We start from the raw sequence: 26,515 nt of genomic DNA, 5'->3' as shown, positions 1-26,515 counted from the left end.
AAAGCTACTTGACTACATTTTATTTATATAACACCATTCCTCCAAAGAGTATAAAGTTTAACGCCTAAACATGTAAATTAAGAGTGAGTTGTTAATAAAATAAGCTTCACACTGTAGATAAATATTAAACCTATCTATGCTATAATTTCAAATGTTAGTGATATTTTTAACAGTAAAAAAAAACAAACCTGAAGTATCCAAAATAAACAGAAGTATGGGAATGATGCAATACTTTCTAAAGAAATGAGATTGAAGCTATTAAATTTATAATTCTAAAACTACTCAGCACCATAAAATACATTTGGTTACTGGAAAAAAACTGGACAGAATGCAATAGTCATACTTACGAGTTTTACTTTTTTACTAATATAGAAGTTGGTATGGATACAAAATTGTGGAAGAAAATGCATGAAAACAGACAACGGTTGCGTTAGGGAGAGAGGGATGTGGGCAATTGTTATTCTATTTTTCAAACTTCCGTAATGTTACATAATTTTAAAATTTGAAGAAAAAAAGCCCACAAAACACAGTTCATAATATATGAACCAAACAAATGAAATCCACTACCAACAGCTGTATTTGTGTCATATTAACACATAGTACAAAACACATGTGACTATGTCTCAGAGGCAGGGTCTAGTCTCCTATATTTTGAAATGATTATGGTAACAGACTACATTTTTATATTCATAAGACTGAGAAATAGCCAATAAAGTATTAAAATCTTTTTTTTAAAAATCATGTTATTATATTCATTGGTTCCCATAAATAAGTAACTTTAGTGTGAATTTATAGTGTAAATATTTATCATTTAAGTCTTACTTTTTCATAAAACTTTAAGACATTTAAGATGGCATTTTATAAAGAAACACATGATCATTTTATGACCAAACACGTCCATTAACATGAAAGGCCCTCCAACAGAGTCATCACCAATACTAACACAGCCCCAGAAATCACACGTGGGAGCAAGTGAAGTGACATCTGCCTTTCTGTTAATTCAAAGAAAATAAATACGACTATGTTACCACCCACAATTTTCAAGTGGGACAGTTTCAATCTTTGGTTACATTTCTTTTATGTAACCAATTTGGTCTAAAAACATTAGATATTATATATTCTCAATGTTTTTAATAATAATGAGCTTTTAATGTTTAAGTTTTATAGATGTTTGTAGAATGGGAAAAGAAGCATCTCAGTGAAATTGTTTGAATCATAAAATAGCAATATTGATCGTAGCCACCTCAAAAGTTAGAGTTTTATGGAAGGATCCTCTCTAAAGTTCCGAATTTTTAGAGAAATACATTTATTTGATACCAACACAATCAAGAAAACTGCTTACTTTCTTAAAAGGAGATAAAAATAAACATTTCTTTTTTCTCTCAAATACATGAAAATGTGGATTCTCTTTCTTTCTATTTTTTTTTTAACTTGGGAGAACTACCAAATGTGTGAAAATCATTTTTTGCATCTTAAAACGCTGGATTAATTTGACAAAGCTCATATTTAATAGTTCAATAGGTACCTTATTACAAGGAAGAAAATATTTTAACGTAAATGAACTTTTTAAGAAGATTAAAAAACTTATGTAGACATTAATAAAAACTAAGCAGCTGGAAATTATTATACAGTGTTAGGCTCCTGCCAACAAAACATTGAAAATTTCCATTAAAATAAACATTTTTAATATTATGCCAATGTTGCTGTAATGATATGTCATAACTGACATGTAAAAACTATGTAAACATGGTCCTAAGACAAAATTATTATTGAAATGATGCTTCCATAGGACACCAATCATAACTGTCCCAAAGACAACTGAGGACAATTAAGACCAAACAAACAAGCAGACAAAAATCTTGGGAGGAGGTTTAAATTGAAAAGAAACGCCAATACAAAACTATAAAAGTAACGGAGATCTGAAGAAGCTGGGTTAGTCAGCTTCTTGTATTCATCTTCTAAAACACTGTCAGGGGGGAAAAAAATCATCACAGACATAGGAACATTACCGCGGATTACATTAACCAACTTTACACATGCTAATTTTGTGTATAAAGTGGAACAAGGCTTTTGAACAAACAAATATAAATTCATCTCTGGAATGTTACAGGTTTCAAGTTGCTCTCAAAAAAACTTAAAGAAATGTTCAAATGCCATAAATACCCTTTAATCATTCAGCTCATCTCAAGCTAAAAATAAAAATAGAAACTCGAAGTGCCTAGTGAAATCATGGAGGCTAATATAAGATATCAATTTGTAATTTCCGAGAAAAAAACTACTTAGGTCTTAAAAAGTTTTCCTAATACCACTGACAAATTCTTTTTAAAGCACAGCACAGGATTACCATAAAAAAGGAGAAACCATATGAGAACTTAATTTTCTGCCAGTCAGCTAATAATGAGTTTTTACTTACACTTTCAAAATTATAAGAAAATACAGTATGCACACATAAAATTAAACATAAAAATATAGTTCTAAAAAGAGGGGAAAATTGGATTTTAAAATTTTAATATATTTTCTTAAGTTGAGTCTATGCAACCAAAAATTCTCCAAGCAGGAATGGTTTCTTTGTCAGAAAAAAATATTTCCAAGTAGTATTCCAGACATGTTGAGATTATGCAGAGTTCTTGTTCAAGAAAGAACTTGTACCATTTTTAAAAGAATGCTTCTAAATGTTCTCTTTGTATGAATTTTACTTTTTGGAAGAATATTAAGGCAGTATATTTTGACGTATCTGCACTTACCTACAAAACATTCTTTAATAAAATGGCTCAATAATAGAGCAAATGGGAATTTTTACTAGATTTATAAAATAGTGTAACTTGTTGAAAATCAATGGTGCTTACACACAGAAAGAAGAAAAAAGATTAGGAAAAAAAAAACGCACAGAAGTGTAGATAGGTAAATAATAACATTTGAAAGAACAGCATATGGACAGTTTTGTTTATACTGAACTTCATGGTAAACACTTCAGTAAAATAGAAAGCACAGTCTTAACTTACATAAGTCCCAAAACTGGTTTTGTTTTAAAAGAATGCATGAAGTACTCCAGGAAGGGCAGAAGTGGAGAAATTGATGAGTTTTCAGGAAACCATTTGCAAGACATTATGTTTGAAGACAAATGCCTGATAAGCAGGGCTTTGTTAATTGGTTATAACAAGATTTTGATAATGAATTAACCAGAGGAAAAACATTCTGTAATTCTTACCAATGTAAAGAAGAAAACTAATTCTTCATATAAACTATTTTGTACTGCATGAGGAAAAAGGACTGAATTTCCAAAGCTAGCTATCCTGCTACTGAGAAACAATTGCCGTATGGAAGCCAACGTGCACGCAAACGCACACGCACGCGCATGCGCATGCATGCCACGAACTCCCACACCATCCACCAAAGCTAAATGAAATTTTCAAGAGCTCGTAAGAGGAAATGAATTATTCCCACTAACTTATATATTTATATAAATATAAATGGTTTGACAATCTTTATATAGATAGGCAGCCATTGACTTACAGGGATTCAACTTTAAAAGGTCCAGTTTTTGCACTTCGTATTTACAGCATACTATCAATTTCTCTTCATGTTATTGTCATAAAATTGTATGTAATTAACACAACTTACACTGCCCACTTGGTGAGCTTTTTCCTTCCTTCCAATAATAACAGCCCAATCTCTCTTATTGATGAACAGACCCTGAGAAATGTAGCATGCTACACATCAGTAAGAATCATACCACACAGTGTACATTCATATCAGTGATAGTCTTTAAAAAAAAGGGGGGGTCTCGTTTTCTTCTAAAAATAATTCTTAGAATATTATAATGTTATTCTTTTGAAAGAGTCAAATTAGATCATTTTGACATGGGTTCTCAAAAATCTAACGGTCATGAAGTTAAGGGCTACTTATATATATGCTGTTTCATGCTTGATTTTATGCACACCAAAGAAAGTGAAAATCATCAAATGTATTCATTGAGCTACTGGTCTGATGTAGATCAATAGCAGTTGTCAATCTACTAGCAGACCCTGGGCAGCCCACCCCCCCCTTTTTTTTTTTGGTTCAAGGGTACTGTGCCAGCAGGGTAGATCACTTGCCCTTTTCCTCTCCTTCTGTGGGCTCAGGAGATACAGAATGTGAAGGTGGATGAGGGGCAGGAGTAAGGTTCCAAAATAAGCCAGAGTCTCAGAAATTCTTTGTAACAGTCCTTGGAAAAGCCCTCAGGAGAAGGCTAAATTTCTGGAAACTCCCTATTTTCCAGAGCTTTCCTAGAACTGGATAGGGTGCCATGTGCAGAGGATAGATATAGACCTATCCTGTGTATGTGGATATTCTTTAAAGTCAGTGGCACTACAATGTATGTGTAAAAATAGTGGTATCTACTGGAATTTGAAGTATCCCAGGACACTATGGGTATTTGTATGATATGCAGTTAAGTGACTAAAATGTTACAAAACCATTTTTGTTGACTTGTACTGTTTAAATGACTTCTTTTTGTAAGAGAAGCAATTGACGTGAAAGACATTATCAAATCTCCCAAGAGTAAATATTTCTTCAGTGTAGTAATTACCACAGACATACTTAGAGTAGGAGAATGTGACTGTTAATTTTATGTGTCAGCTTGACTGGGCCATAGTGCTCAGATATTTGGTCAAACATTATTCTAGATGTTTCTGTAAAGGTGTTTTTTGGATGAGATTAACCTTTATGTCAGTGAACTTTGAATAAAGCAGATTACCCTCTAGAATGTGGGTGGGCCTCATCTAATCCACTGGGGGAAAAAAAATTAATCTCCTCTGAAAAAGAAGGGATTCTGCCAGCAGATGGCCTTTGAACTCAAACTACAACTCATCCCTGGGTCTCCAGCCTGCTGGCCTCTCCTGCAGAGTTTGACTTACCAAGGGCCTCCACAATCATGTGAACCAACTCCTTGCACTCTCTGTCTTGTGTGTATGTGTGAGTACATAGCTGCCTGAGTAATACAGAGGATTAGAAAGGAAATGTTAAAATCTTAGAATAAACTAGCATTTCCTAGTTAGTGTACAAATAAACTGTAACATTTTAATATCTTTTAGAATAGAGAAAATGAATAAAAACCAATTTTTTGTTCTTTGAAAGGATCAACAAAACTGACAAACCTTTAACATACACGGACCAATATTATTAAATTTAGGGATGAAAGAGGGGACACTGTTACCAAGAAGAAATAAAAAGATTATAAGAGACTATATGAACAGCTGGATGTCACCAAATTGGATAATCTAAATGAAATAGACAAATTACTAGAGATTTACTACTAAAACTGAAAATCTGAACAAACCTTTTAATAAGTAAAGAGATTGCGTTAGCAGTCGAAAAACTGTCCACAAAGAAAAGCTTAGGATGAGATGGCTTCACTGGTGAATTCTAGCAAAAGTTTAGAGAACAATTAACACAATCAAACAAAGTTTACAAGCGCTTTCAAAAAAGAGTAGGGAACAATTCCCACCCTATCATATGAGGCCAGCATTATTCCGATACCAAAAACAGGCAAAAATATCACTAGAAAAAGAAAATCTAAAGACCAATATCCCTATTCCTCAGAATACTAGCAACCCAAATTCAGCAACACATATAAAGGACATAAAGGATTATACACCATGAGCAAGTGGGATTTGTCTTAGGAATACAAGGTTGGGTCAACATATAAAAATCAATCAGTGTCATATGCCACATGAGTAGAATGAGGAAAAAAGCCACATGATCATTTCAAATGATGCAGAAAAAGGATCTTCTATATACAAGATAAAGTAATCTTCAAATAGAGATGGTTTCACTACTTTCTTTCCAATCTGGAGACTTCTATTTCTTTCCGTCGCCCCATTGCTCTGGCTTGCCCCTCTAGTACTGTGGTAAATTAAGCGACAAGAACGCACATCCTTGTTAGTTTCTGATCTTAAGGAGAAAGTTCTCAGTCTTCCACCATTAAGTACGCTGTTAGCTGTCGGGTTTTAGTCGATGCCCTTTACCAGGCTGAGGAAATTCCCTTCTATTCTTAAGTTTTTATCACCAAAGGGTGGATTTTGTCAAATGCTTTTCAACCCAACCAAGCTACCAACTGTATATCAAGGTTGCTGGTCACTTCCACATTGCTAAATCAAAGGTCGGTTCTCTTTCCTCATCTTATTTGATCACTCTTTCCCTTCCTAAAACTTTTATTGGCTCCTAGAAGAATCACACCTCTGGATTTCCTTCTACTTCACTTTGGGTTCTTTTCTTGCCCAAATCTACACCCACCCCCCAGTGATCTTATCCAGCTTTGTATCTTTAAATTTGATCTAACTCTGACAACTTCTAAATCAATTGCCTGAACTCAAAGCTGCCTACCCAGTTGCCGGTTTAACACCCGTATATGAGTACTATAAACTCAGTATATCCCGACCAGGATCCCTTGATCTTTCCCCACCCCAAACTTCTACTCCATGGTCTCTTCCATCTCTGGAAAGGGTGACTCCACCCTTGCAGTTACTAAATCCAAAAATGGTGCTCTCATCCTTGATCCTCCAACTTGTCTCAAGATCTTGTCAGTCTCACTTTTGAAATGTATTCAGCATCTCACGTCTTATCACTACCTCCACTGAGAATGTTTTCTTTCAAGCCACAATCATTTCTTGCCTGGATTTCCACATAGCTCCTTGTTTCTGCCCTTGCTCCCTTACAGTCCCTTCTCAACAGACCAGCCAAGTGCTCCTTAAACATACATCAGTCAAGTCATTGCTCTGCTCAGAACCCTTCAATGATTTCAAATCTCACACATAATAAGAGCCGAGAAACTCCCTCCATCCCCTTCCTCTCTACAACCATTCTGTTACGCTGCCAACCCTCAAGTCCTATCAATTCCTCCCTTGTTCACACTGGTCTCCCTACTGATCCTCAGAGGCATCAGGGTCCTGTCTTAGGGCCTTTGCACATGCTTGTCCCATTCCTTGGAATTCTCCTTCCCCACGAACTCCTTTTCAGGTTTTTGCTCAAACACAACCATTTCAAAGAGGCCTTCCTTAACCACCTTATAGAAATTTGATGTCCCATTTTCCCAGCTCCTCCATCACCCCATTCCTGTTTTACTTTACTTCATAGCACTTATTACCACCTAAGATCTTTTATAATTTATTTAGTTGTTGGTCCCAAACGTACCCCCAACATGGAAGCTCTATGAAAGGGTATTTGTTTTGATCTTTGTTGAAACTCTAGTGTCTAGAGCAGTCTAGAACATAATAGGCATTCAGTAAATATTAGAAAAAAATCCAGAAATATCATTATAAGACAGTTATATTCTGTACATACCAGAAGAAACAGCTAACCAGAGCTAAAGTGGTGGTCTCTTGAGGGAAAAGGTGGGACTAGAAAAGGGAAAGGTACACTTGTTTGGGGTTGCAAGACTTGCAAATACTGTTTGACTGTTCAGAAAATTTATTAAATAAAGCCATAGGAAACTGCTGACATTCTGTTGTTTTCTGACCTACAAAACAGGACTATGAAGCAATTTCATAGGCTTTTAACCTAATGCATATGTTATTTTAATAAAAAAAAATATTAGGGGCGCCTGGGTGCTCAGTTGGTTAAGCGTCTACCTTATGCTAATGATCCCAGGGTCCTGGGATCGAGCCCCACATCAGGCTTTCTGCTCAGCGGGGGAGCCTGCTTCTCCCTCTCCCTCTGTGATCTCACTTTCGCGCGCTCTCAAAATCTTTTTAAAAAATTAAAAATTAGAATTCTTTTTAAAAAGTTTAGTGTGGGGAATACGAAAGAAAACTCAGAAGACAAAGGAAACAATTCACAGACCTGGCAATGAAATATCCACATGCTGTGAATCTTGGAATAGAAAAAGGTAAAACCTAACCAAAAGATCAGAAAAAATGTGCCCAACAGAGAGAGGGCTAATATTCATTGCACAGAAAGAGCTTATCAAACTAACAAGAGGCAGATAAAGAACTTGATAGAAAAAAAGGCAAAGACATAATTAGTTGAGGGGGGAAAAAAGGAGAAAAACCGAGAAAAAGTCATAGCATTACAGTTACAGTATGTTTTAAGGTGTTTACCAAATAATACATCCACCATAAAAGTCTGTCATTTATGTTAGCATATTACTTATGAGACCTCTTTTAAAAATCCACTCTTAACTCTAGAGAACACACTGATGGTGACCAGAGGGGAGGCGGTGGGGGATGGGTGAAACAGGTGATGGGGATTAAGGAGGGCACTTGTGATGAGCACCGGGTGATATATGCAAGTGTTGAATCCTTATATTGTGCAACTGAAACTATTATTACATTGTATGTTCACTAGCTGGAATGTACATAAAAACTTAAAAAAAAAAGAAATAAACAATAAAAAATAAAAATCCACTGGGTGTTATACGCAACTAATGAGTCGTTGAACACTACATCAAAAACTAATGATGTACTATATGTTGGCTAATTGAACAAAATAATAATAAAAATCCACAAGATCTAGAAGGATTTTGAGGATTTGGCTTTTTGAGGAAAAACAGAATTCCACATAACATTCAATTTGTTCAACGTATCTGTAACAAAGTAATAATAGTATAAAAATAATCATATAATTTAAATTATATATAAAATAACCAGAGAGTATGATCAAACTTGTTTATCCTGTAAAAGATAAAGTTTCAAATCTGTGGTCATTAGTTTAAAGTGTTTCTTTAAAAAAAGAAACCAGAATCATGCTTAGTTTATGAAACCTATTCTTTCAAATTCTTTTTTAAAACAGTCTTTTTGTTATATGCTTCTCTTTTCAGGCACCTTGCTAGACTCCTTTAACCCTCTTAACTCCTAGCTAAATGAACTTCAAGGTCTGTGAACCTACGGCAGTCTCTTGCTACATGTGTCAGGATAAACATTTAGGCCAGAATGAAAGGCTGTCATGATGCACATCCATTAAAACACACTAACCATGTTTTTCCCCTTTGCCACAGGGAAAGACAATTTTCTCTAAGAGCAGAAGTTGAATAGAGTGGATGGCTAGAATCTGTACACAGGGCTTGCAAATTCAAAAGCCTACGGAAGCCAGATAGGTAGAAAAATCTTGTCAATTGCCTTACACAAATATATTTTGCACGAAAATCAGTCCTCAAAGAAATAGGGTGTCCCATTTGTCTGAAATACTCTTTGGCCACTTTTATTTCCCCACGTTGGAGAACACAGAGACCAAGAAATACTCCCCTGTGTAATACAAACACCAACACAGCTGTTAGGACAGTGTCTACCCACATCCCGCCCCAGCACCAGCAAAATGATGAGGGGTGGAGACTGTGCGGAACCGGAGACCTGGGGTGCCATTGACCGAGTCGGTTGTAACTCAACTCCAGCTAGTTATTAACATCCGGAAATGAAGGCCTCGTTTAGCCAAGTCTTTTGTTTTGTCAAAGGGGTCAGAAATTTTTACGTAAAATTTCCCAAATTTGTGGTGCTAACAAAAATATCTATCTTTTGTCCAAACATGGCCTGAAGCTTGTCTGTGTGCCACCAGGTTGGATATGAATCATTACATGATTCATGATATTCCCATTTTACCTAAGTGGTACCCTCTTTTCCTCTGTAATTGGGTGTTACAGTATGGTGTCCTGGAAGCACAAAGCCCTCTGCTTTTTCCAAAAAATTATTACAGGTCATGGGGTATCTGCATGTTTAATCTCACCTGCTAATCCCAAATTCTTTGATCTAAGGCACTCCTGTAGTCTCAATTCCACCCAATCTAGTCTGCTCTGGGGCTTGTTCAACCAATTACTTCTGATTTCATGACTTTCAATCCTTGGGGCACCTGGATGGCTCAGTTGGTTAAGCATCTGATTCTTGATTTCAGCTCAGGTCATGAGCTCAGGGTCGTGAGATCGAGCCCCATGTTAGGCTCTGAGGCTAGGCATGGAGCCTGCTTAAGATTCTCTCTCTTCCTCTCCCTCTGCCCCTCACCCCCCCAAAAAATTCATGAAGATATTTTAATCCTTTATCATCAGATCTACCAACTCTGTCTATAGAATTGATATCATTTTCTCTCCCACTGAAATATTTCTACTCTCAACTATAAAAATGGCCTTGAACTCAACTGCTATCTTTCTTTCCTGGTCCACTTACTCTTTAACACCTTGCAATCTGGCTTCCAGTAAAGCTGTTTCTCAGAGTTATCACTGACTCCAGATAACAATGGAGTTCTTGCCAGATCCAATGGCATTTCATCCAGAACTCATTTTCCTGTAGTTTTTCACCCTCCAGGAAGCCAGCCCATATTGGGGTCTCAAGGTTCCAGAGCGCAACAGAGAAAGTAACAAAGAACACACCCATCACCTCACCCAAACTCAAATATGCCCTGTGCTCTGCAACAGTCACCGCTCTCCATGTTATTGGTTCTACCTTCATCCCCTGCTGCTAAACTCTAATTCCACCTCACCCTTGGCGCCTGGTTCTAATGTCGTTCCTTGTGGGACTGGATCCTTCACTGCCTCAGGCTGGATAGGCCATCCCCTCAACCCCTGAATCACAGCATTTTATGTGACTCTTATCAGATCCTGTTTTATGCCCATTATTCCCTCAGCAGATATCCACTTGCCGTCTAACTGACTGAGTATATGCCCTGAAAGTCAGGGAGAGTAGGTATCTCTCTATTTTGGAGAGAGGTAGAAGCTTATAGTCAAGTCTGTGCATCTCTTCACATCTCCCTGAATCCAAGCTCTCGGGCAGTCACCTCGCACACAGACGCTGGCCTGGCCATGAGACTGGTTTTGGCCAACAGGACATTTGCGGATATGACGTGAGCAGAGGCTTCATCAGCACTAACATACTGGAGATTGTTTTTCCTGTTGCTCTCTGGAACCCTGAGATGCATTATGGGCGAACTTACTGGAAGATGAACAACTACAGGAAAGAGAAACAATTTTACCCAGGTGAGCATCCCACCCCTCAGACCAACCAGAGCCCAGCCCAACCACCAGAGTGCAAAGGTCCACCAAGCTGACACAGACCAGAAGAACCACTCAGATGACCACAGACTCAGGAGAAGAAACACTTGCTCCTTGAAGCCATTAAAGTTTCTGAGGGTATAAGGAGAGGTGTAAATCGATATACAGAGTATCTGGCACACCGTACTGTTCTGAAGTGAGTAAAGAATTAATGAAATTTTAACCTCTCCTTGACCATCCAATTACAGTTTTTCTAGCCTAAAAACTGGAATACTCTATAGATTTCTGCATGGAGTTTGTTTTGTAGACTGCAAAACGAAAGGGCAGCATACTGTCAAAGATAAAGTAGAGGCATTATACCTGCACAGATGTGAAGCCAGGAGGCACCATTCACTACCTGTAGGTTCAGAGATAATTCCTGTCAATTTTCTGAAGCTCAGTTTCCTTTCTGTAAAGTGGAAAAAAACCCCACCAATCTCACAGGAGTAGAGGTAGTATTTATTAAATACCAAATATCACATCTGGTAAATTTCTTCAATAACCAAGAGATATTATCATATCCATAAATATTAATCTAAAAATGAGAGTGAAGCGGTTCTCTCTCGAACTGTGTTCCTACACTATGACCTGTCACTCATACAGTAGGGACCTGGTCACGGCAACGGTGGGAAAGGTCTGAAGTGGGAGGCAGCTGAAGAGAATTCTGAGGCCTTTAACAACTTCTAGATATCTTGGCTTTTGTTTCTAACATCCTTCGGCAATGCCACACTGGGAATGTTTCCTTCCGATACAGATGAGCACGTCAATCATAGACTTAATTATATTTGGGGCTGTTCAGTCAACGGTTACGTAGAGGGGTGCAACGTGAATCATCGGAAAACAAAACCAAAAAGTTATGTTGGAAGAAGTTATTTAGAAGCTTTGACAAATTAACAGCTAACCAGATAATTGAGAAAAGTCCAGACACTGTTAACTGAGTAAAATGACTTAGCCACAAACGCTTTTCAACTTCTACCCCAAAATAATGATTTACAAAAATACAGCATCTGGAAAGCTTCTTGAATAACAACACAAAAGCACACTATGAATTCCTTTATGTCCAACCCATTGAGCCTGTTTAACATAAAGGGTCATGCTCCCCCCCACCGAACATCAGAGCATGCTAGTGCAAATATGCTAATTTAAGGTAAAACAATATATAATGGTTCTGGAGAAAGCAACAGAAAGAAAGAAATCCTCTTCCATGACCAATTGCTCACCTATATAGGTTCCACTGTGGTTACCAGCATATTCAGCATCTTCTGGATGGAGTGTAAAAGCATACAGAACAAAAGCCAAGAAATAAAGCAGAACAGTTAGAAGCCCAGCCACAGATGCAAAACATAAATTACTTAAAAACAATTATGTAAAGCACACCATAGAACAGCCCTCACAATGCCACTCTTAAACATAAAACGTTGTGTTTTATATTTAAGCTTAAAGTAATGTTTTAAAACATCATGCAATTCACGTTTCAGCCTCCTTCAGAGGTTCCTTGATGCAGTTCCAAGAAAATTATAAAAGATCTGCCTACACTCTTTATACTTTCCATAGCTAAGAAAATTACAACACTTGATCCCCCAAAGTAAATTTATTTTTGTAAATCAGGCTCTTTGATAATATGTAAAATACAGCAATTACTTTGGCTCACTGGATTAGACAGAAAGGTTAAGATTAAGATACATCCTTTCTTTGGACAGGAAGAAATTCTGTGTTGGGAAGGAATAAAGGCGTACTATTTCTATTTTTATTTGGTTTTTGAAAAATGAACAGATGAAAACATTTTAAAATAAACGATGTGTTATAAATTATTTCTTGGAGTGAAGTGAAAACTGGGTTATGCGTATCTTAAAAATTTAATTGAAGAAGTGGGTACTTATTACTTTAGGCCTCTTCTCTTCATATAAATACGCTTCCGGAAGTAACAGCACAGCATGTGCTGATATCAGATAGTTGAGAAGATTCACCTGACATCCTTATGTTAAAATAAGGATGTCAATATATCCGAATAACACGGAGACTACCGACAGAGACAAAAACATAATGTACTATTTCAGATCACTTTCTTTATTTCTGCTATGCAAAGCAAAAATAGTACTGTTCTCAAACAGAGTCCAACCATGATTTTTGGTACTATAACATCAAGATGGAAGCTTGGATATACAATAATCTTCTACAAATTACTTGCTATATTCAATCGAATCCACACATAGGTGTACTAAATAAAATCAGCAGACTATGGCAGGGAAGGTTTCATACATGTACCTTTAATTTCCTCTGAGAAGCACAAAGAAAATGAGAAAGGAAATGATTAAATGTGCAGAAAATACAATTAAAGTAAGAAGAAGATGCATCTGAGGGAGAAAAAAAAAATCCACCTACCACACTCAATTGTTTCCTCATCTTAGAAAAGCCAAAGGGAAAAAAATGTATTTTAAGTATTTCAAAATTATTAGTCAACATACAAACAGAATTCACGAAAAACTACATTTTAGACTGCACTGTAGTCTTGGTCTAAAAAGAATGTATATACTAAAGCAGTAAAAGCACAAAGCCTTCATTCAGTTTATTAAATGCCCAAATGGGAAAAATAGTAAGGGAAAAAACGAGTTTTTCAAAATAATACCTTCAATGGGGGATTGTTTTCATAGGACATTTCTGTTTGTAAGCTAATCTGTCTGTTTAACACTCAGGATACATACTTAGAAATAACCCTCAAAATGCCCTTAAAATATCTCAATACCCTGTAAAGTTAACAGTATTATCAGCTTATTACACATATGAAATGAGTCAGGAAGAACCCTTTACTTCATTCTGGCTATATTATTTGCTAAAAGGTATTTTTAAAAAAAAATTCTAAAAATTACTAATTGTTCCTAATTATTACTCATAGGAAAGAAATTTAAGAGTTCTGTGTGACTTAGGAGACTCACCTTCAGTTAAAGGTGGAAAAAGAACTGGCAATTTAATAGAAGCAAAATGGAACCACAAGTCAAGGTAGGACATTTTTCTCTACGAGACTTTGTAGAATGAAGAGGACTGATCGGGACAGTTTTTGGCTCACTTCTCTCTCCAAACTACAGAATGTCAGTCAAAGAAAACACTTAGGAGAGAGTGTGCACCCCTGTCTTTTTATTTTTCAAAACCTATAGGTCCCCCAGCTGGGTTGGTTCTATTTGAACACAATTCGCAAAAATGACAAGCAAATCATTATTATTTGGGCTCGAATTGTGAGACACCCAAGTTGTGAATTTATTTACACTCATTCCTTAGTAGCTCTGAAATGTCATGTACATCTAAGACAAATTATCAGAAAACAAACAATAAACTATGTGATACGGATTAGCCAAGCCAAGCAACTAGGCTTAGTGGAAATAATACATGCAGTGTTTCAGACGGTTCAGTCCACAATCTCAAACACTCAACCATTATGTGGATTATTAAACAGAAGGTATATTTTCTGAAGGAACAATAGGATTGACTGAGTGTTGCCCCCTGATGAAAGAATCAGTGGCACGTACATCAGATGATAAAAGCCATCTCCCTCTCTCACATGCACACACACACACGCACATAAGAAAAAAATTAAAACACCGAAGTCAATCCAGAATAAAAATAACCATCTCCATGTCACATACAGTATAGTATGTTTCATATTCTAATAAAAGGTTGTGAATACACTGCGTTCGTTCTCAGAAGACTATTTCCCCCATGCTTTATGTAGGAAGAGAATGGTATTTTTTTGCGTGATAACCCGCATGCATAATATATCTGAGCCAGCAACATGCTTCATGGACAGCCAGTAGGAAAAGCAAAGAACACTTTTCCTTACACTCAGCACGTTTGAACAAAGAGGAAAACATATAAAAGGGTGATCTCAGAAGACATTCGGGATAATCGCACAATTCTTAACTATATTCTTAACTAAGGCACTGTTCTGTGTACACTAAATGCCTAAACTTACTGAATTCTCCCACCACTCTATGAAGCCAGTGCTGTCACCTCCGTCTTACAGATGGGAATCAGAGGGAAAGAGAAATGAAGCATTCTGGGACAGGGACCCACACAATCCGGCTCCAGAGTCTGTGTTTTTAACTACTATGCTATACTGTCACACCAAAATCACTTGGTAATTACTCTAACTTTACGCTAGGAAATGTAAGTTGGCGGAGAGGTCAAATGAAGTAAGTTTCTTTCACGTTTCTGGTCTACTCTCCGACACCTCCCAGCATACCAGCCTCTTGTCCCCCCGCCCGACACTTGACCCTCCCAAGTGTGTTTCTCCTGACTGCTGGAGAGTCTGGGGGAGAGTCTCCCCTGCCTATCAGGAGTCCGCTCTCCACATCTCCAAGCACTGAAGAGCAGGATGGGAGAATGACAAAAATCACAGAGGAGAGGCCAACAAAGTCACAAAGAGTAACTGTGGATGTCTTCAGAGAATGGAGTGAAGAGCGTTTGATGAGCTTCACGTAACAGGACAGGAGGAACCTTTCTACACTGCCGGACGCTAGCTACTCGGAGCGGTGCAATGTCAGATACTCTTGACAAGTGGAGAAACTGTGTCTTTATAGGTGTGATCGTATTTACAGGGGCAAAGTTAAAATTCCCCACCCTAGAAACCGCTTTCTTATGCCTCCCTCTGCCCACATGCAATCTTCCCTACAAGTCTGCGATAACCTGTGGCCACAGACCACACCCTTAATCCTTAATCAACTCTCTTACCTGCACAGCATTGGGTCCCCAAGACAAAAGGCAAGAGAGGGTATGGCTTAAAACCCTTCATATGGAAAAGCTAACAGCACATACACTGATAGTGTTTCAGAAAGAACATTTTCAATTTATGTAAGAAGAACACAGTCTACTGAGATGAAAAGTGAGCAATAACAATTAGACCATCACCTCAACCATCTCCTGACACAAACAGTCAGACATACCACTTACAAGCCTAGCTCATCTGCACCTCTCTCCACACAATCTCTGAACTCTGGCATTTCCCAAAGAGTATCAGTAAATATTGGGGGGGGGAGCCCCACCTTCAGTATTTTTTAAAACCGCCTGTTTCTGTTAACACAAAATCCCACCAGTATTAAGAAATATTTGACAGAGTTTTAGGCATACAAATTTAAACATAAGCAATCTACTTGTTAATTTCTGAATTAACTTTATATATGAACACACTAGATAAACACTGTTTAAGATGCTAGGAGAAAGGAGCTTACTCAATTTGAAAAGTTATAACAACCTGGAATGTTATATATATTATTCTCAAATGTTTGGCCTTCCAAAATATTGGTACCATGCACAGTGAATTCATTTGTTTACTCAGTGTTTAAACTGTACTGTTGCTAGATTGTGATCTTCAATCCACAAAATGCCTGTCTTTGAATGAACTCGGTTATATGCTGTTTGAATGGCCACCTCTGGCTCCAGTTAAATATTTTCTTTTGTACCCACATGATTGCAGCCACAACTGGTTAAAACAGATTCTAAAATTTTACCTTCTAATCTTCAAAAAAATAAATCATACCTTCTGGACTTTTTTTATTACAAAAATTCTATAAGAGCTATTTTATAAAAGAAAAATTTTAAATTAATATTATTCAGTCAGCAGTATGAGATCTTTTAAGGTATTTATACTTTGAGAACTAAAAAAAGAAACTAAGCACCATAAATAAAAATCATACGGGAATATTCTCCTATAAAATACACTACTTGAGTAAGAAGAGGCTTTGCGGAATGCGCTGTAAAACTAGATTTAAATAAGTTATATATTATTGAAGTCAAAGTTATTAATGTTTGTATTATTAGGAAGACAAAAAACTTATAAAACTTAATTTCAATAGAAAGGGAACAAACAATATTTTAATTAATCAAAGAAAATCATATTGCTCTTTAATAAGGTTAGGTGATATCATATTGCTTTATATATGCAACTGAACTATAAAAAATAAGCTTTTTGGCAGAAAAATCAGAGTACTTTAAATTATATCGACACAAGAATTGCAAGCTGCCAAGTGGCTGTCATGAAAACTCCTCCTATATGTTACTTGAGACATAAGATACGCTTTTAACTCATTTCCAAAACACTTAACCTGTGTCTTTCATGTAATAATCTAAAAGTTGGTCATGTCAAAGAGAACCTATCAGACTTCTAGGCTGCTCTTCTGTTTCTGTTACTAATGTAAATCCATTATGTAAGAGCCTCTCATCAGATGAAGGAGAAAGGGAGGGAACGCAGAATTCTATTGCCAATTTCCTTGTTAGGTAAGCTGTTCTTTGAAACAACAGGAGGAAGTGGGGATGAGTCCCTCTGTCAAGCTTCTAAGATTCACTTATGCTTTAGTTTTAAGAGTTCATATTTTTTAGGAATGTTTAATTTCAAGAGGCAAATTATTTTGTTTGAGAAGCCTATTTTCTCAATCTGTACCAGATATGCCAAGATTCTTAAGGGGAGGAAATAACCAAGCATCAAAGATGAATACCACAGAGTTTTGCAGGAAGATGCCAGTTTTAAAGCCTGAAGATGTCAGTATTATGGCTCCTGAATTTATCTACAGCTCTAGCACAAACATAAATGCCTTCTCCAATCCTTTTTGACTTTGATCTTGACATTGACTGAGCCCCTAGAGTTCCAGAGCTTTTCCTCCATGCAAACTTTAGTTATGATGATTGTGAGTCAAAGAGTAAAACCACAGTAAGTCAAGCAATTATTATGTGAAAAAAGTTAACTGGCTAATTTGATACATATTATCACCTAACTAAAGTCATTATTCTAAATTCACTGTTTAACACTATCTCCTAGGTTTTAAGCGCACTTATAAAATTTAGTGCAGAAAATTATCAACATGACTATTTTTAATACCCTTATAAAACACCAACAGGACAGAATTCTTTTAAAATGTTTACATTAAATTAGAAACATTTCTTAAAACCTAGTCTATGAATTTTTATTCAAAGTCATATAAATAAAAGATTTTATATTAACTTTGTTTTTCTTCATGGTGTTATTCTGTAATTTAGCAAAGAGCACGATATGGATGCCCTGTCCTAAAAGTCTAAGTCCCAAATGTTGGAGTCCAGGAAGTGTTGGGTTAGATGGCCTTTACAATTTATAAGTGTAGGTACATAAAGAATCACTATCAGATACACAGATTATAGGACACAGTGCTTTTAAATAACTTTAAAAATGTTCAGAACCAGTATAATAATTTTTGCATAACTTTGGAGTTCAGGGGTTTAGGAGACAACACTTAAAAAAAAACTTCAAATAGAATTTTTAATTCTTTGACTATAAAAGTACTAGCTTTCTATGTAAGCTTCATAGACATAGACTGTCTCTCTGAATAAGGCCATATTTACTATACACTAGTGATCTGCATAATATTGACCCAATTTGTTTTTATTTAAAAATAGAGAACATCTGTATATGAGAACCACCAATATATCTCTCTGTGAATCAAGTCTAGTTTTAAAAAAATAGAAAAGAAGAAAAGGAAGCAAGTGTGAATGGGAAACAGTAAACATTCCTAAATGGTCTTCAAGAGGCAGAAAAAGCAAAAAAACAAAAACAAAAAACCTTAAAACATCCAGATAATGACATTTCAGTAATTTTGGAATAAATATTTCTCAGACTCAAATATTCAAGATTATCATATAAAAAAACTCTGCATATTAACAGACAAAAATCACCCATTACAATTAACAGCTCTACACACGTGTGTGCAGGCGTGCATGCGCGCACACACGCATGCGCGCGCACACACACACACACACACACACAAAATCCCTCTGACATTCACACACATTTATACTGAAACCAGTTTGAGGAGATCTATTAGAAAGACTATATACCCATTCCGAGTAGTTGTTTAAAGAAGCACATTTATAAAAAACAAATAAGTGAAAATCCACAACTATATCAAACTGGACATTTCTAAGTGGCCTAAGGCTCAAACAAATTGGGAGTATGGATTCAGATTCGAGTAGAATCACATTGATTTCCTTTTCAAGTTACACACACTTTATCGCACATGCACCAAATGTACCAGAAGTGTGCAGGCCCCCAATTTAGAAATCCCTCCAAGAGCAAGTCAGGTGGATGCCTCAGAGCCCCTGCCAGCAAAAATTCATCACACTTAAAAACGATGCAACCTTCTGGTTAAACTGTATACTTTCTGATGTCACAATCCGTGTGGCATTCTATGACAAGTGTGTTTTCCTTCTGCCCAGACTTAACGGAGCAAGAACAAGCAGGCTTTTGAATCAGTGCTCCACTTGAAGTATTTGCTTGCTTGTGAGATTTATACTCGACTGTAGTTTGGCTCTCTTATAATGTAATTCCTGGGCTATACACGTCTACAAACTGACAGAAATAACAGGAGATGTGAAAAATGCAACAATACTAAAACCAGATGTTGGTGTAAAATTCCAGGACCATTTATTTGTGCATTTCACCTTTTAATGTGCAATCTCTATGTTGAAAACAAAAGGCTTTTTTTACTCTTAGAATACCTAGAACCACGAAACATTTAGAGGAGATGAAGTAGGAAATTTATGGGATGGGGCCTTGACAGGGGTGAGGGAGTGGGGAGTAAAAGAGAAGCTGAGAGAAGGAGAGTATGAAGGAGAAAAAGAATGCGCCCAAATCCAAACAGGCGAGATAAAGGTCAGAGTTACTCTGATTTCTGGATAAGCAAGGAGTTAGGAAGAACAACAACTCTTCTCAGGCTCAATTGCCTTTGTGCCCAAGAAAGTGGTAGATTTTCTCCCCCTAATTTTACCAAGAAGTGTCTTACCCAAACCTTCTAGCTTTGGAGAAACAAAAGAGTTGCATTTGAGGTCACATTTATGAAAACACCTACATTCAGAAGTCAAGGAGAGTAGTGTTGCTAGTTAGTTTCTTAAAGGGTGAGTCATGGGTTTATCATAAACAACTGCAAACACCCCTTTCTTCAAAAGACTCACTTTAATATTCTACTGTGAGTTTCTTATTTGTTTGGTTGCTGTGAAATGATGATCCAGAAGCTATCACAAGGCACTACGAGCTCTCGTTCTCCCACAAACACCTGCTTTAATAGTCAAAAATAAACAGCAAGATTTGGTTACTCTACATTTTTATTAACAAACTTACATGATTTCCTGTTGGAAACTTTCAAGGGCTGAACTAATATTTCTGGTCTTCTCAGAGCCAATCTCCTGGGGGAAAAAGAAGGTCAATGCCTATCAATTTTCAGTACAGATCCAAGATTAATATAACACCAAAATATTAAAAGTCCCAAGGAGGGGGGGGAAAGGGAAGCCAGGGGAAAAAATGAGCACAATGCAATCTATTCAAATTAAAAAATAAAACCTCTACTTTCAGAGTTTTATAAATCATCCCCACTCCAAAATCACTCTTCATTCCCCCCCATCTTTCACATCAATACAGTTTCAGACATTAACATGCTATTTTTCCCTTTGCTTCATAACAAAAACCGAGTATGACCTGGTCCTGTCATATTATTTTTGGTCATTATTCATCCTTAGTTAGACAAAACAGAAATCCAAACCTGAGGGATAAAGGATTCTAAAGCAAGGTTTTAGTGCTCATTTTATCACAACTCTCCTCGAGTGATATTTTGCAGAGAACAAAAGGTCATTTGAAGAGAGACCATTACGGCATGCCAGTAGCTCACCTTTCCTGGAAATGCTTTGAGGGAATCAAGCCTGCCCTGGGATTGGCATCACCTGCGTGCTTTGCTTGCCACCATGTTGCATCATCTTGGCTCATAATCTGAAGAATATCTCCCTTTTTGAAAGAAAGCCCAGCTTCCTTACATGGAATTGCTTTATCCTCATTAGGGTCATAGTCAAAGAGGGCTTTGATAAACATCTGGAAGAGAGTTTCATTTAAAAGGAATATAAAAAGTAAATGTGAAAGGGCCAACATTCTTCTCTGATTTAGGATAATTTTTGTCTAAAAAAGAATAATTTTTTATTTTTTAAAAGATTTTATTTATTTATTTGAGAGAGAGAGAGAGAGCACAAGCAGGGGGAGGGGCAGAGGGAGAAGCAGGCTCCCTGCTGAGCAAAGAGCCCGATGTGGGGCTCCATCCCAGGACCCTGGGATCAACACCCGAGCCGAAGGCAGACGCTTAACTGACTGAGCCACCCAGGCATCCCCCCAAAAAGAATGATTTTTTAAAAAGGGAATATGAAAATGAACTCACTGTGACAAAGAGGGTATGTATTAGATGGGGAAATATTAGCGCCCTCCACCTCCAAAACAAACAAAAAAGGTTCTTTAGGGAATGGTTACCTTGCCTTCTTTAGATGGTGTCTCCTCTTTGATGCTGGGTATGATCTTAAATGTAATTGCTCCCTGAGACTGAGCCTGATAACAGAGGAAAGACTTATCAGAGAACTTCTAGAGCCTGGGGAAGGAAGGCAAAACAGGTAGAGAAGGGAATAATTCTGAAAATTTATAAGCTTGGGGTTTCTACTCTTAGATAAACCAAACTGAGAAAACTATTTTTGTAGAAATTCTTGCAATATGAGAAGGCACTCAAGTTTGTCAAGTAAGTTAAAAAACACTAAACGCTAAATCCACTTTTACCTCCTGTGCACTTTCAAAATGCTGATGAATGTACTACCATCCATGTGGAGCTACCTCAGAATAGAAACACAGAACCTGCAGACTGCCTTGTACAGACAACATTACAGATGATGTGCAAGGTTCAGATGATATTTTTAAGTATCGGCATCCACGTTTTTAAGAACAAAATACCTGTACTGTCAGCAATAAAGTTATATGATTCACTATATACAATATATATACATTCACCGCAATGCTCAGCAGAAAAATATAATGAAGAACATTCACTGCTATTCTGCTTAGTGAGTAGAACACCAAGTGTAATAGATTAATTAAAAGATGAAAAGATTAAGTACCTATTAATTTAATGAAAGCAAGCGACAATAATACAGGCCGTTCTTTTCCAACCATCTCAGACCACAGCAGATGTCCCTTTCATATACTCTCATGTCTTTCTCTGTTTCTCTCTTTCTAGCATTTCTCATAACCGTACAAAGTAATCATTGATACAATTATTTCTTAATATCTGTTATCACTGCTAAATTTGAAGCTCCACGAAAGCACTAAGTATCTGGCACATATTTGAGAGGAAGGAGGGAGAAAAGAAAAGAGGAAGATGTGATCAGGCAGAGGAGAGGAAGGAAGGGGGGCGGGAGAGAGAGAGAGAGAAGGGAGAATGGGTAGCTATCTCTGAGATGCACTATCGTAAACAAGGGCTCTCTTCTGGGGGGAGGTGGGAGGGGAGGCCCTGATCTGTATTGTTTGCCAATGTCCATGGAACCACAGCCAATTTCCATTTACCAGTGTGAAGTCTCTGAAAGCCCAATTGGGAAAAGCTGCATAGAATCAGCTCTTGCAAATGTAAGGAGCAGCTCCAGAACAGCACAAAGACTCAAGTAAAATGGGGCTTTAACAGTATAAATATCAGAATTTTATAACAGGATTGATTTCAAAAGGGTAATATCACTGTTATTACTTATCATAAAACAACTGACAAATCGTATTAAGAATTCATATAACACCGAACTGCATAGGTAGAGAGAAAGCAAGTCTTCTCTATGACCTCTTTCCAGTCTACTAGTTTGTGTGTGTGTGTGTGTGTGTGTGTGTGTGTGTTAATGTGTGCAAAGCCCTTAGAAAAAGGTCATTAAGGGCTCAACCACTGTAAGAATTACTAGTATTACTAAGTCATATAGGTCTACCAGCCATTGTGACTGCCATCATGTGGATGAATGATTAGTCAATCAATGCAACCTTCTTGCTATATAAATTTAAAATTTTGATGGTTTCAGATAGCCATCGCAACAGGATCTATTAATGCATTCCACCACTGGAAACATATGAGTAGAGCTACGTGCCTAGAATCTGCTGACTCTAGCCATTATCAAGCTTTCAAATCCCTCCAATCCAATATTTTTCAGTCATGTCTTCTTTTGTAAATTTTTCTATAAATATTTTTTCTCTTATTGATTTTTATGAACTCTCTACACATTAAAATACCTTCTCTCATATATATGGACAATATTTTTCCTAAGTGCCATGTGTCTTTCAGGTTACATATGGCATCTTTTCCTATAAAGTTTTTAATTCTTACAATCGCCTCAGTTATTTTTCTATTTGAATTTCACATCAAGTTTAAAAAGTCTTCCTTTATTTTTTTGATTTTTTAAAAACATTTAATTCATTGGGATTTGTTTTGGGTATAGTGTAAAATAGGGACTGACTCTGTTATTTAAAACTGAATCATCAATTTATCCAGTACCATTTATGAAATGACTTCACTGTTTTCCCATGGATTTAAAATGCCATCTTAATCATGTACTAAATTTTCATATATACAAGGGTCTGTTTGAAGATACTAAATTCTATTTCTGTATGTTTTTGTTTTCATACATTAATAGAGACAGTCTCCCTCATTTAATCCTTACAAATGAACTGGAGAATTAATACCGTCAAGGCCTAAAATAATTTTGTTCCGTTTTAGATTTCACAAGACATCTAAATTAGTTTCACTGCTATAGATACCTAGAAAGCACAGCCTATAGTCTGGCCATGTCGATGGGAGAAGGGAAAAGAAAAATGCTTCATGAACAACAGAGTAGATGCCACCTATTAAGTACCTATTTGGAACAGGCCCTGTAATAAACTCTTTACATACATTAGCTCATTTAATCCTCAAAACACTGCCGTGAGGTACTTACCTCTTCTTGTTTTCATTTTGTAAATGAAAACACAGGTAATGCAAAGATTAAGGTTATTTTCCAAGGACATACAGGGATTAAGTAATGAAGCTGGGATTACAACTCTAGACAGCTAAATCCAAATCCTATATTTATAACCAAGTCTGAAACATACTGATTCAATTTCATTTTTTATTGCAATTTTAAAATATATTTTCAGCTTACCAGAATCTGAATTATTTCCTCAGGCCTTTTATCCTCTACTGGAATCCCATTCACTTCCCTAAGTTCATCACCAACATGAATGAGACCTGAGAAGTAGCAAATTTGGTAAATTAGCAGAGTTACCTACAAAAGAACCGCAATTTGCAATCGTGTCCATACTCAAAGCTTTGTTTCATTCCCTTAATACATTTGCGGAGACCTTTAGGCTTCTCAGGTTTCGGATTCTGTGCCTCTAAACAGCAGTGAATCCAAGACTACCATGTTATAATGCCGGCAAAGAAAGGACATCTGCATCCCAGTCTTTGTCTAGAAATGTATATTATTTTCACCTAATAAAAGAATTTTTATTTTGTTTCAAAGGCTGCACACATGCAGTAGTACTTTTCAAATCAGAAACATTTGAAACAGATCTTAATGTAACTCTGGGAGCCCATGTAAACTGAGATTGTAGAGTGAGATGTATCGTTTATTTCAATAGGTTCCCACAGTTCAACACAGAGAAAAATATCTCACTGTTTTGATGTATTACATCAAAAGATTGTTATCCTCTTAATTACATGTTGGAAATGTTGCCCATGAAACGCAACATGGCTTGTCCACAAGCCTACTGTTGAAACCCTTACCACTTTTTTTTTTTTAATCCTTACCACTTCTATCTGCAGCTCCTCCCCTCATGATTCTAGCCACAATGATGGCCCCAGTCTGCTCATCTTTCTTAATGGTAGCTCCCTTTGAAGGAAAACAAAAAAAAAGTACTTGTGGGTAAAGCTGTGCATTGGGTGGTCCGAAAGGGAGCAGAAATAAGGACATTTACCTGGAAAAAGTGAAAACAATTACAAAAAATTAAAGGTACAAGGCAGGTGTCTTACAAACACTCCTGACTTGGGACAGATTTTCTATCAGACACATCATCTACGGTTTTCATCACAACATTTAAGGAATTTTCAAATCTTTAACCTCTTCAACACAATGGAAAATACAAATATCTTCTTTCCATTATAATACCTTGTATTTGAATTATGATTTGTTTTTGCCCCTTGACAGCATTTGTTCATCTGTCTTTATAATACCCCATGAAGAAGGTGGGCTACACTGAGATTAAGTGAATACAAAAATCTTATATAAATTAGAAAACTAAAACCCAAGTCATCTGGCTTTTAGTTTAGTGATCCTTTATTACACCATTATGGTAAAGGAACTCAGCCATAATGATAAAGAGAAAAAAAAAAAAAGACTTAAACTCCGAAATTAGTCCTATTCCTTACCTAATGCTAAGATAAACTAATGGAAGAAAGATCTGTTACTCCAAGGTCTTTATGTACTAGGACTGTACTTAGTACAAAGAGAACTAACATTTTGGCATAAGATTAGGAAACAATTTCAAAAAGAGTCCAGAAATTCTTCATTTATGGATGTTCAGAAACAAATTAACTGAATGCTGCTTTATAAGAACATCAGGCACAAATGGTTACTTTGAACACCTTTTTATGACTTTGATTCTAAGAAACTGGTATTGGTGTAGGAAAGCATTCTACAATGGCATCACACAGCTAAAAAGATGCACATTAGGTGGTGGCAGAATTCACCCTGAAAATCAAATTTGCTCACATGTCAATAAACACGTGTGTATCATTAAAAAATAGGTATGTAAACAAAATTAGGAATACATTTGTAATAAGTATATTTTATAAGATAGCTATCAAATACATATCTAATAACGGTTTTTAAAAAATAATTAAGTGATCAGATGATTTTGTGACATTTTTTATCACCAAGCATGTCCGTTCAAGTCCAAAGACTTAAATGAGCATCTCTCCACAATCATAAACACCAAACCTATAAAGACCCATCATTAACTTACCATTAATGGTAAGTTCTGCCTTTATTTAAACAGTTTACTTATAGCCAAGATGACTAGAAATGTAATATTTTTAATAGAACTAGTGTGATTAAATAAACTTTCATTTGCCTTAACAATATCTCAAACCTACCCATCAAAGTATGCCTAATGGCAGAAGGGTCTGGTGACCTAATTTAAGATTAATTGCCCATTTTTTTAGAGCGTTCTTTTTTTTTCCCCGTATTTTCCTTTTTTTAATTGAGGTAAAATTGGCATGTAACATTATATGACTTTCAGTTATACACCATTACAATTCGACACCCGTATGCACTACAGAGATCACCAGCAGAAGTCTAGTTACCACCCATAACCATATAATTGACCCTGTTCACCCATTTTGCCCCCCACCAACCTTCTGGTAGCCACCAATCAGTTGTCTATATCTATGAGTTTGTTTTGTTTGTTCATTTGTTTTCTAGACTTTACATATGAATAAAATTATATGGTATTTGTCATCCTCTAACTTCTTTCATTAGTATAATACCTTCAAGGTCTCTCCATGTTATCACAAATGGCAAGATTTCATTCATTTTTAATGGCAGGGTAATATTCCGTGTGTGTGTGTGTGTGTGTGTGTGTGTGTGTGTGTGTGTACACACACACCACATCTTCTCCACCTCTTCATCTACCAATAGACACTTAGGTTCTTT

The 26,515-nt window shown here is 36.5% G+C and overlaps 1 protein-coding gene across 2 annotated transcripts in view; it reads right to left on the bottom strand.

Moving 5' to 3' along the window:
• Window positions 1-26,515, bottom strand: part of MPP7 (MAGUK p55 scaffold protein 7) — a 288,302-nt gene that overhangs the window by 62,010 nt on the left and 199,777 nt on the right. For both annotated transcript variants that reach the window (XM_025885841.2, XM_073885448.1), the window contains exons 7-11: window positions 24,613-24,694; window positions 23,966-24,051; window positions 21,285-21,359; window positions 20,662-20,858; window positions 20,118-20,182 (exon numbers count right to left, since the gene is read on the bottom strand). In XM_025885841.2, coding sequence (XP_025741626.1) covers window positions 20,118-20,182; window positions 20,662-20,858; window positions 21,285-21,359; window positions 23,966-24,051; window positions 24,613-24,694 — 505 coding nt within the window. The remainder of the gene's footprint in view (window positions 1-20,117; window positions 20,183-20,661; window positions 20,859-21,284; window positions 21,360-23,965; window positions 24,052-24,612; window positions 24,695-26,515) is intronic.

This window comes from Callorhinus ursinus, unplaced genomic scaffold (genome assembly GCF_003265705.2).
Source record: "Callorhinus ursinus isolate GAN/ISIS: 27379988/994484 unplaced genomic scaffold, GSC_fseal_2.0 scaffold62, whole genome shotgun sequence".
Lineage (NCBI taxonomy): Eukaryota > Metazoa > Chordata > Mammalia > Carnivora > Otariidae > Callorhinus > Callorhinus ursinus.
This window is presented reverse-complemented; position numbering and strand designations above follow the sequence as displayed.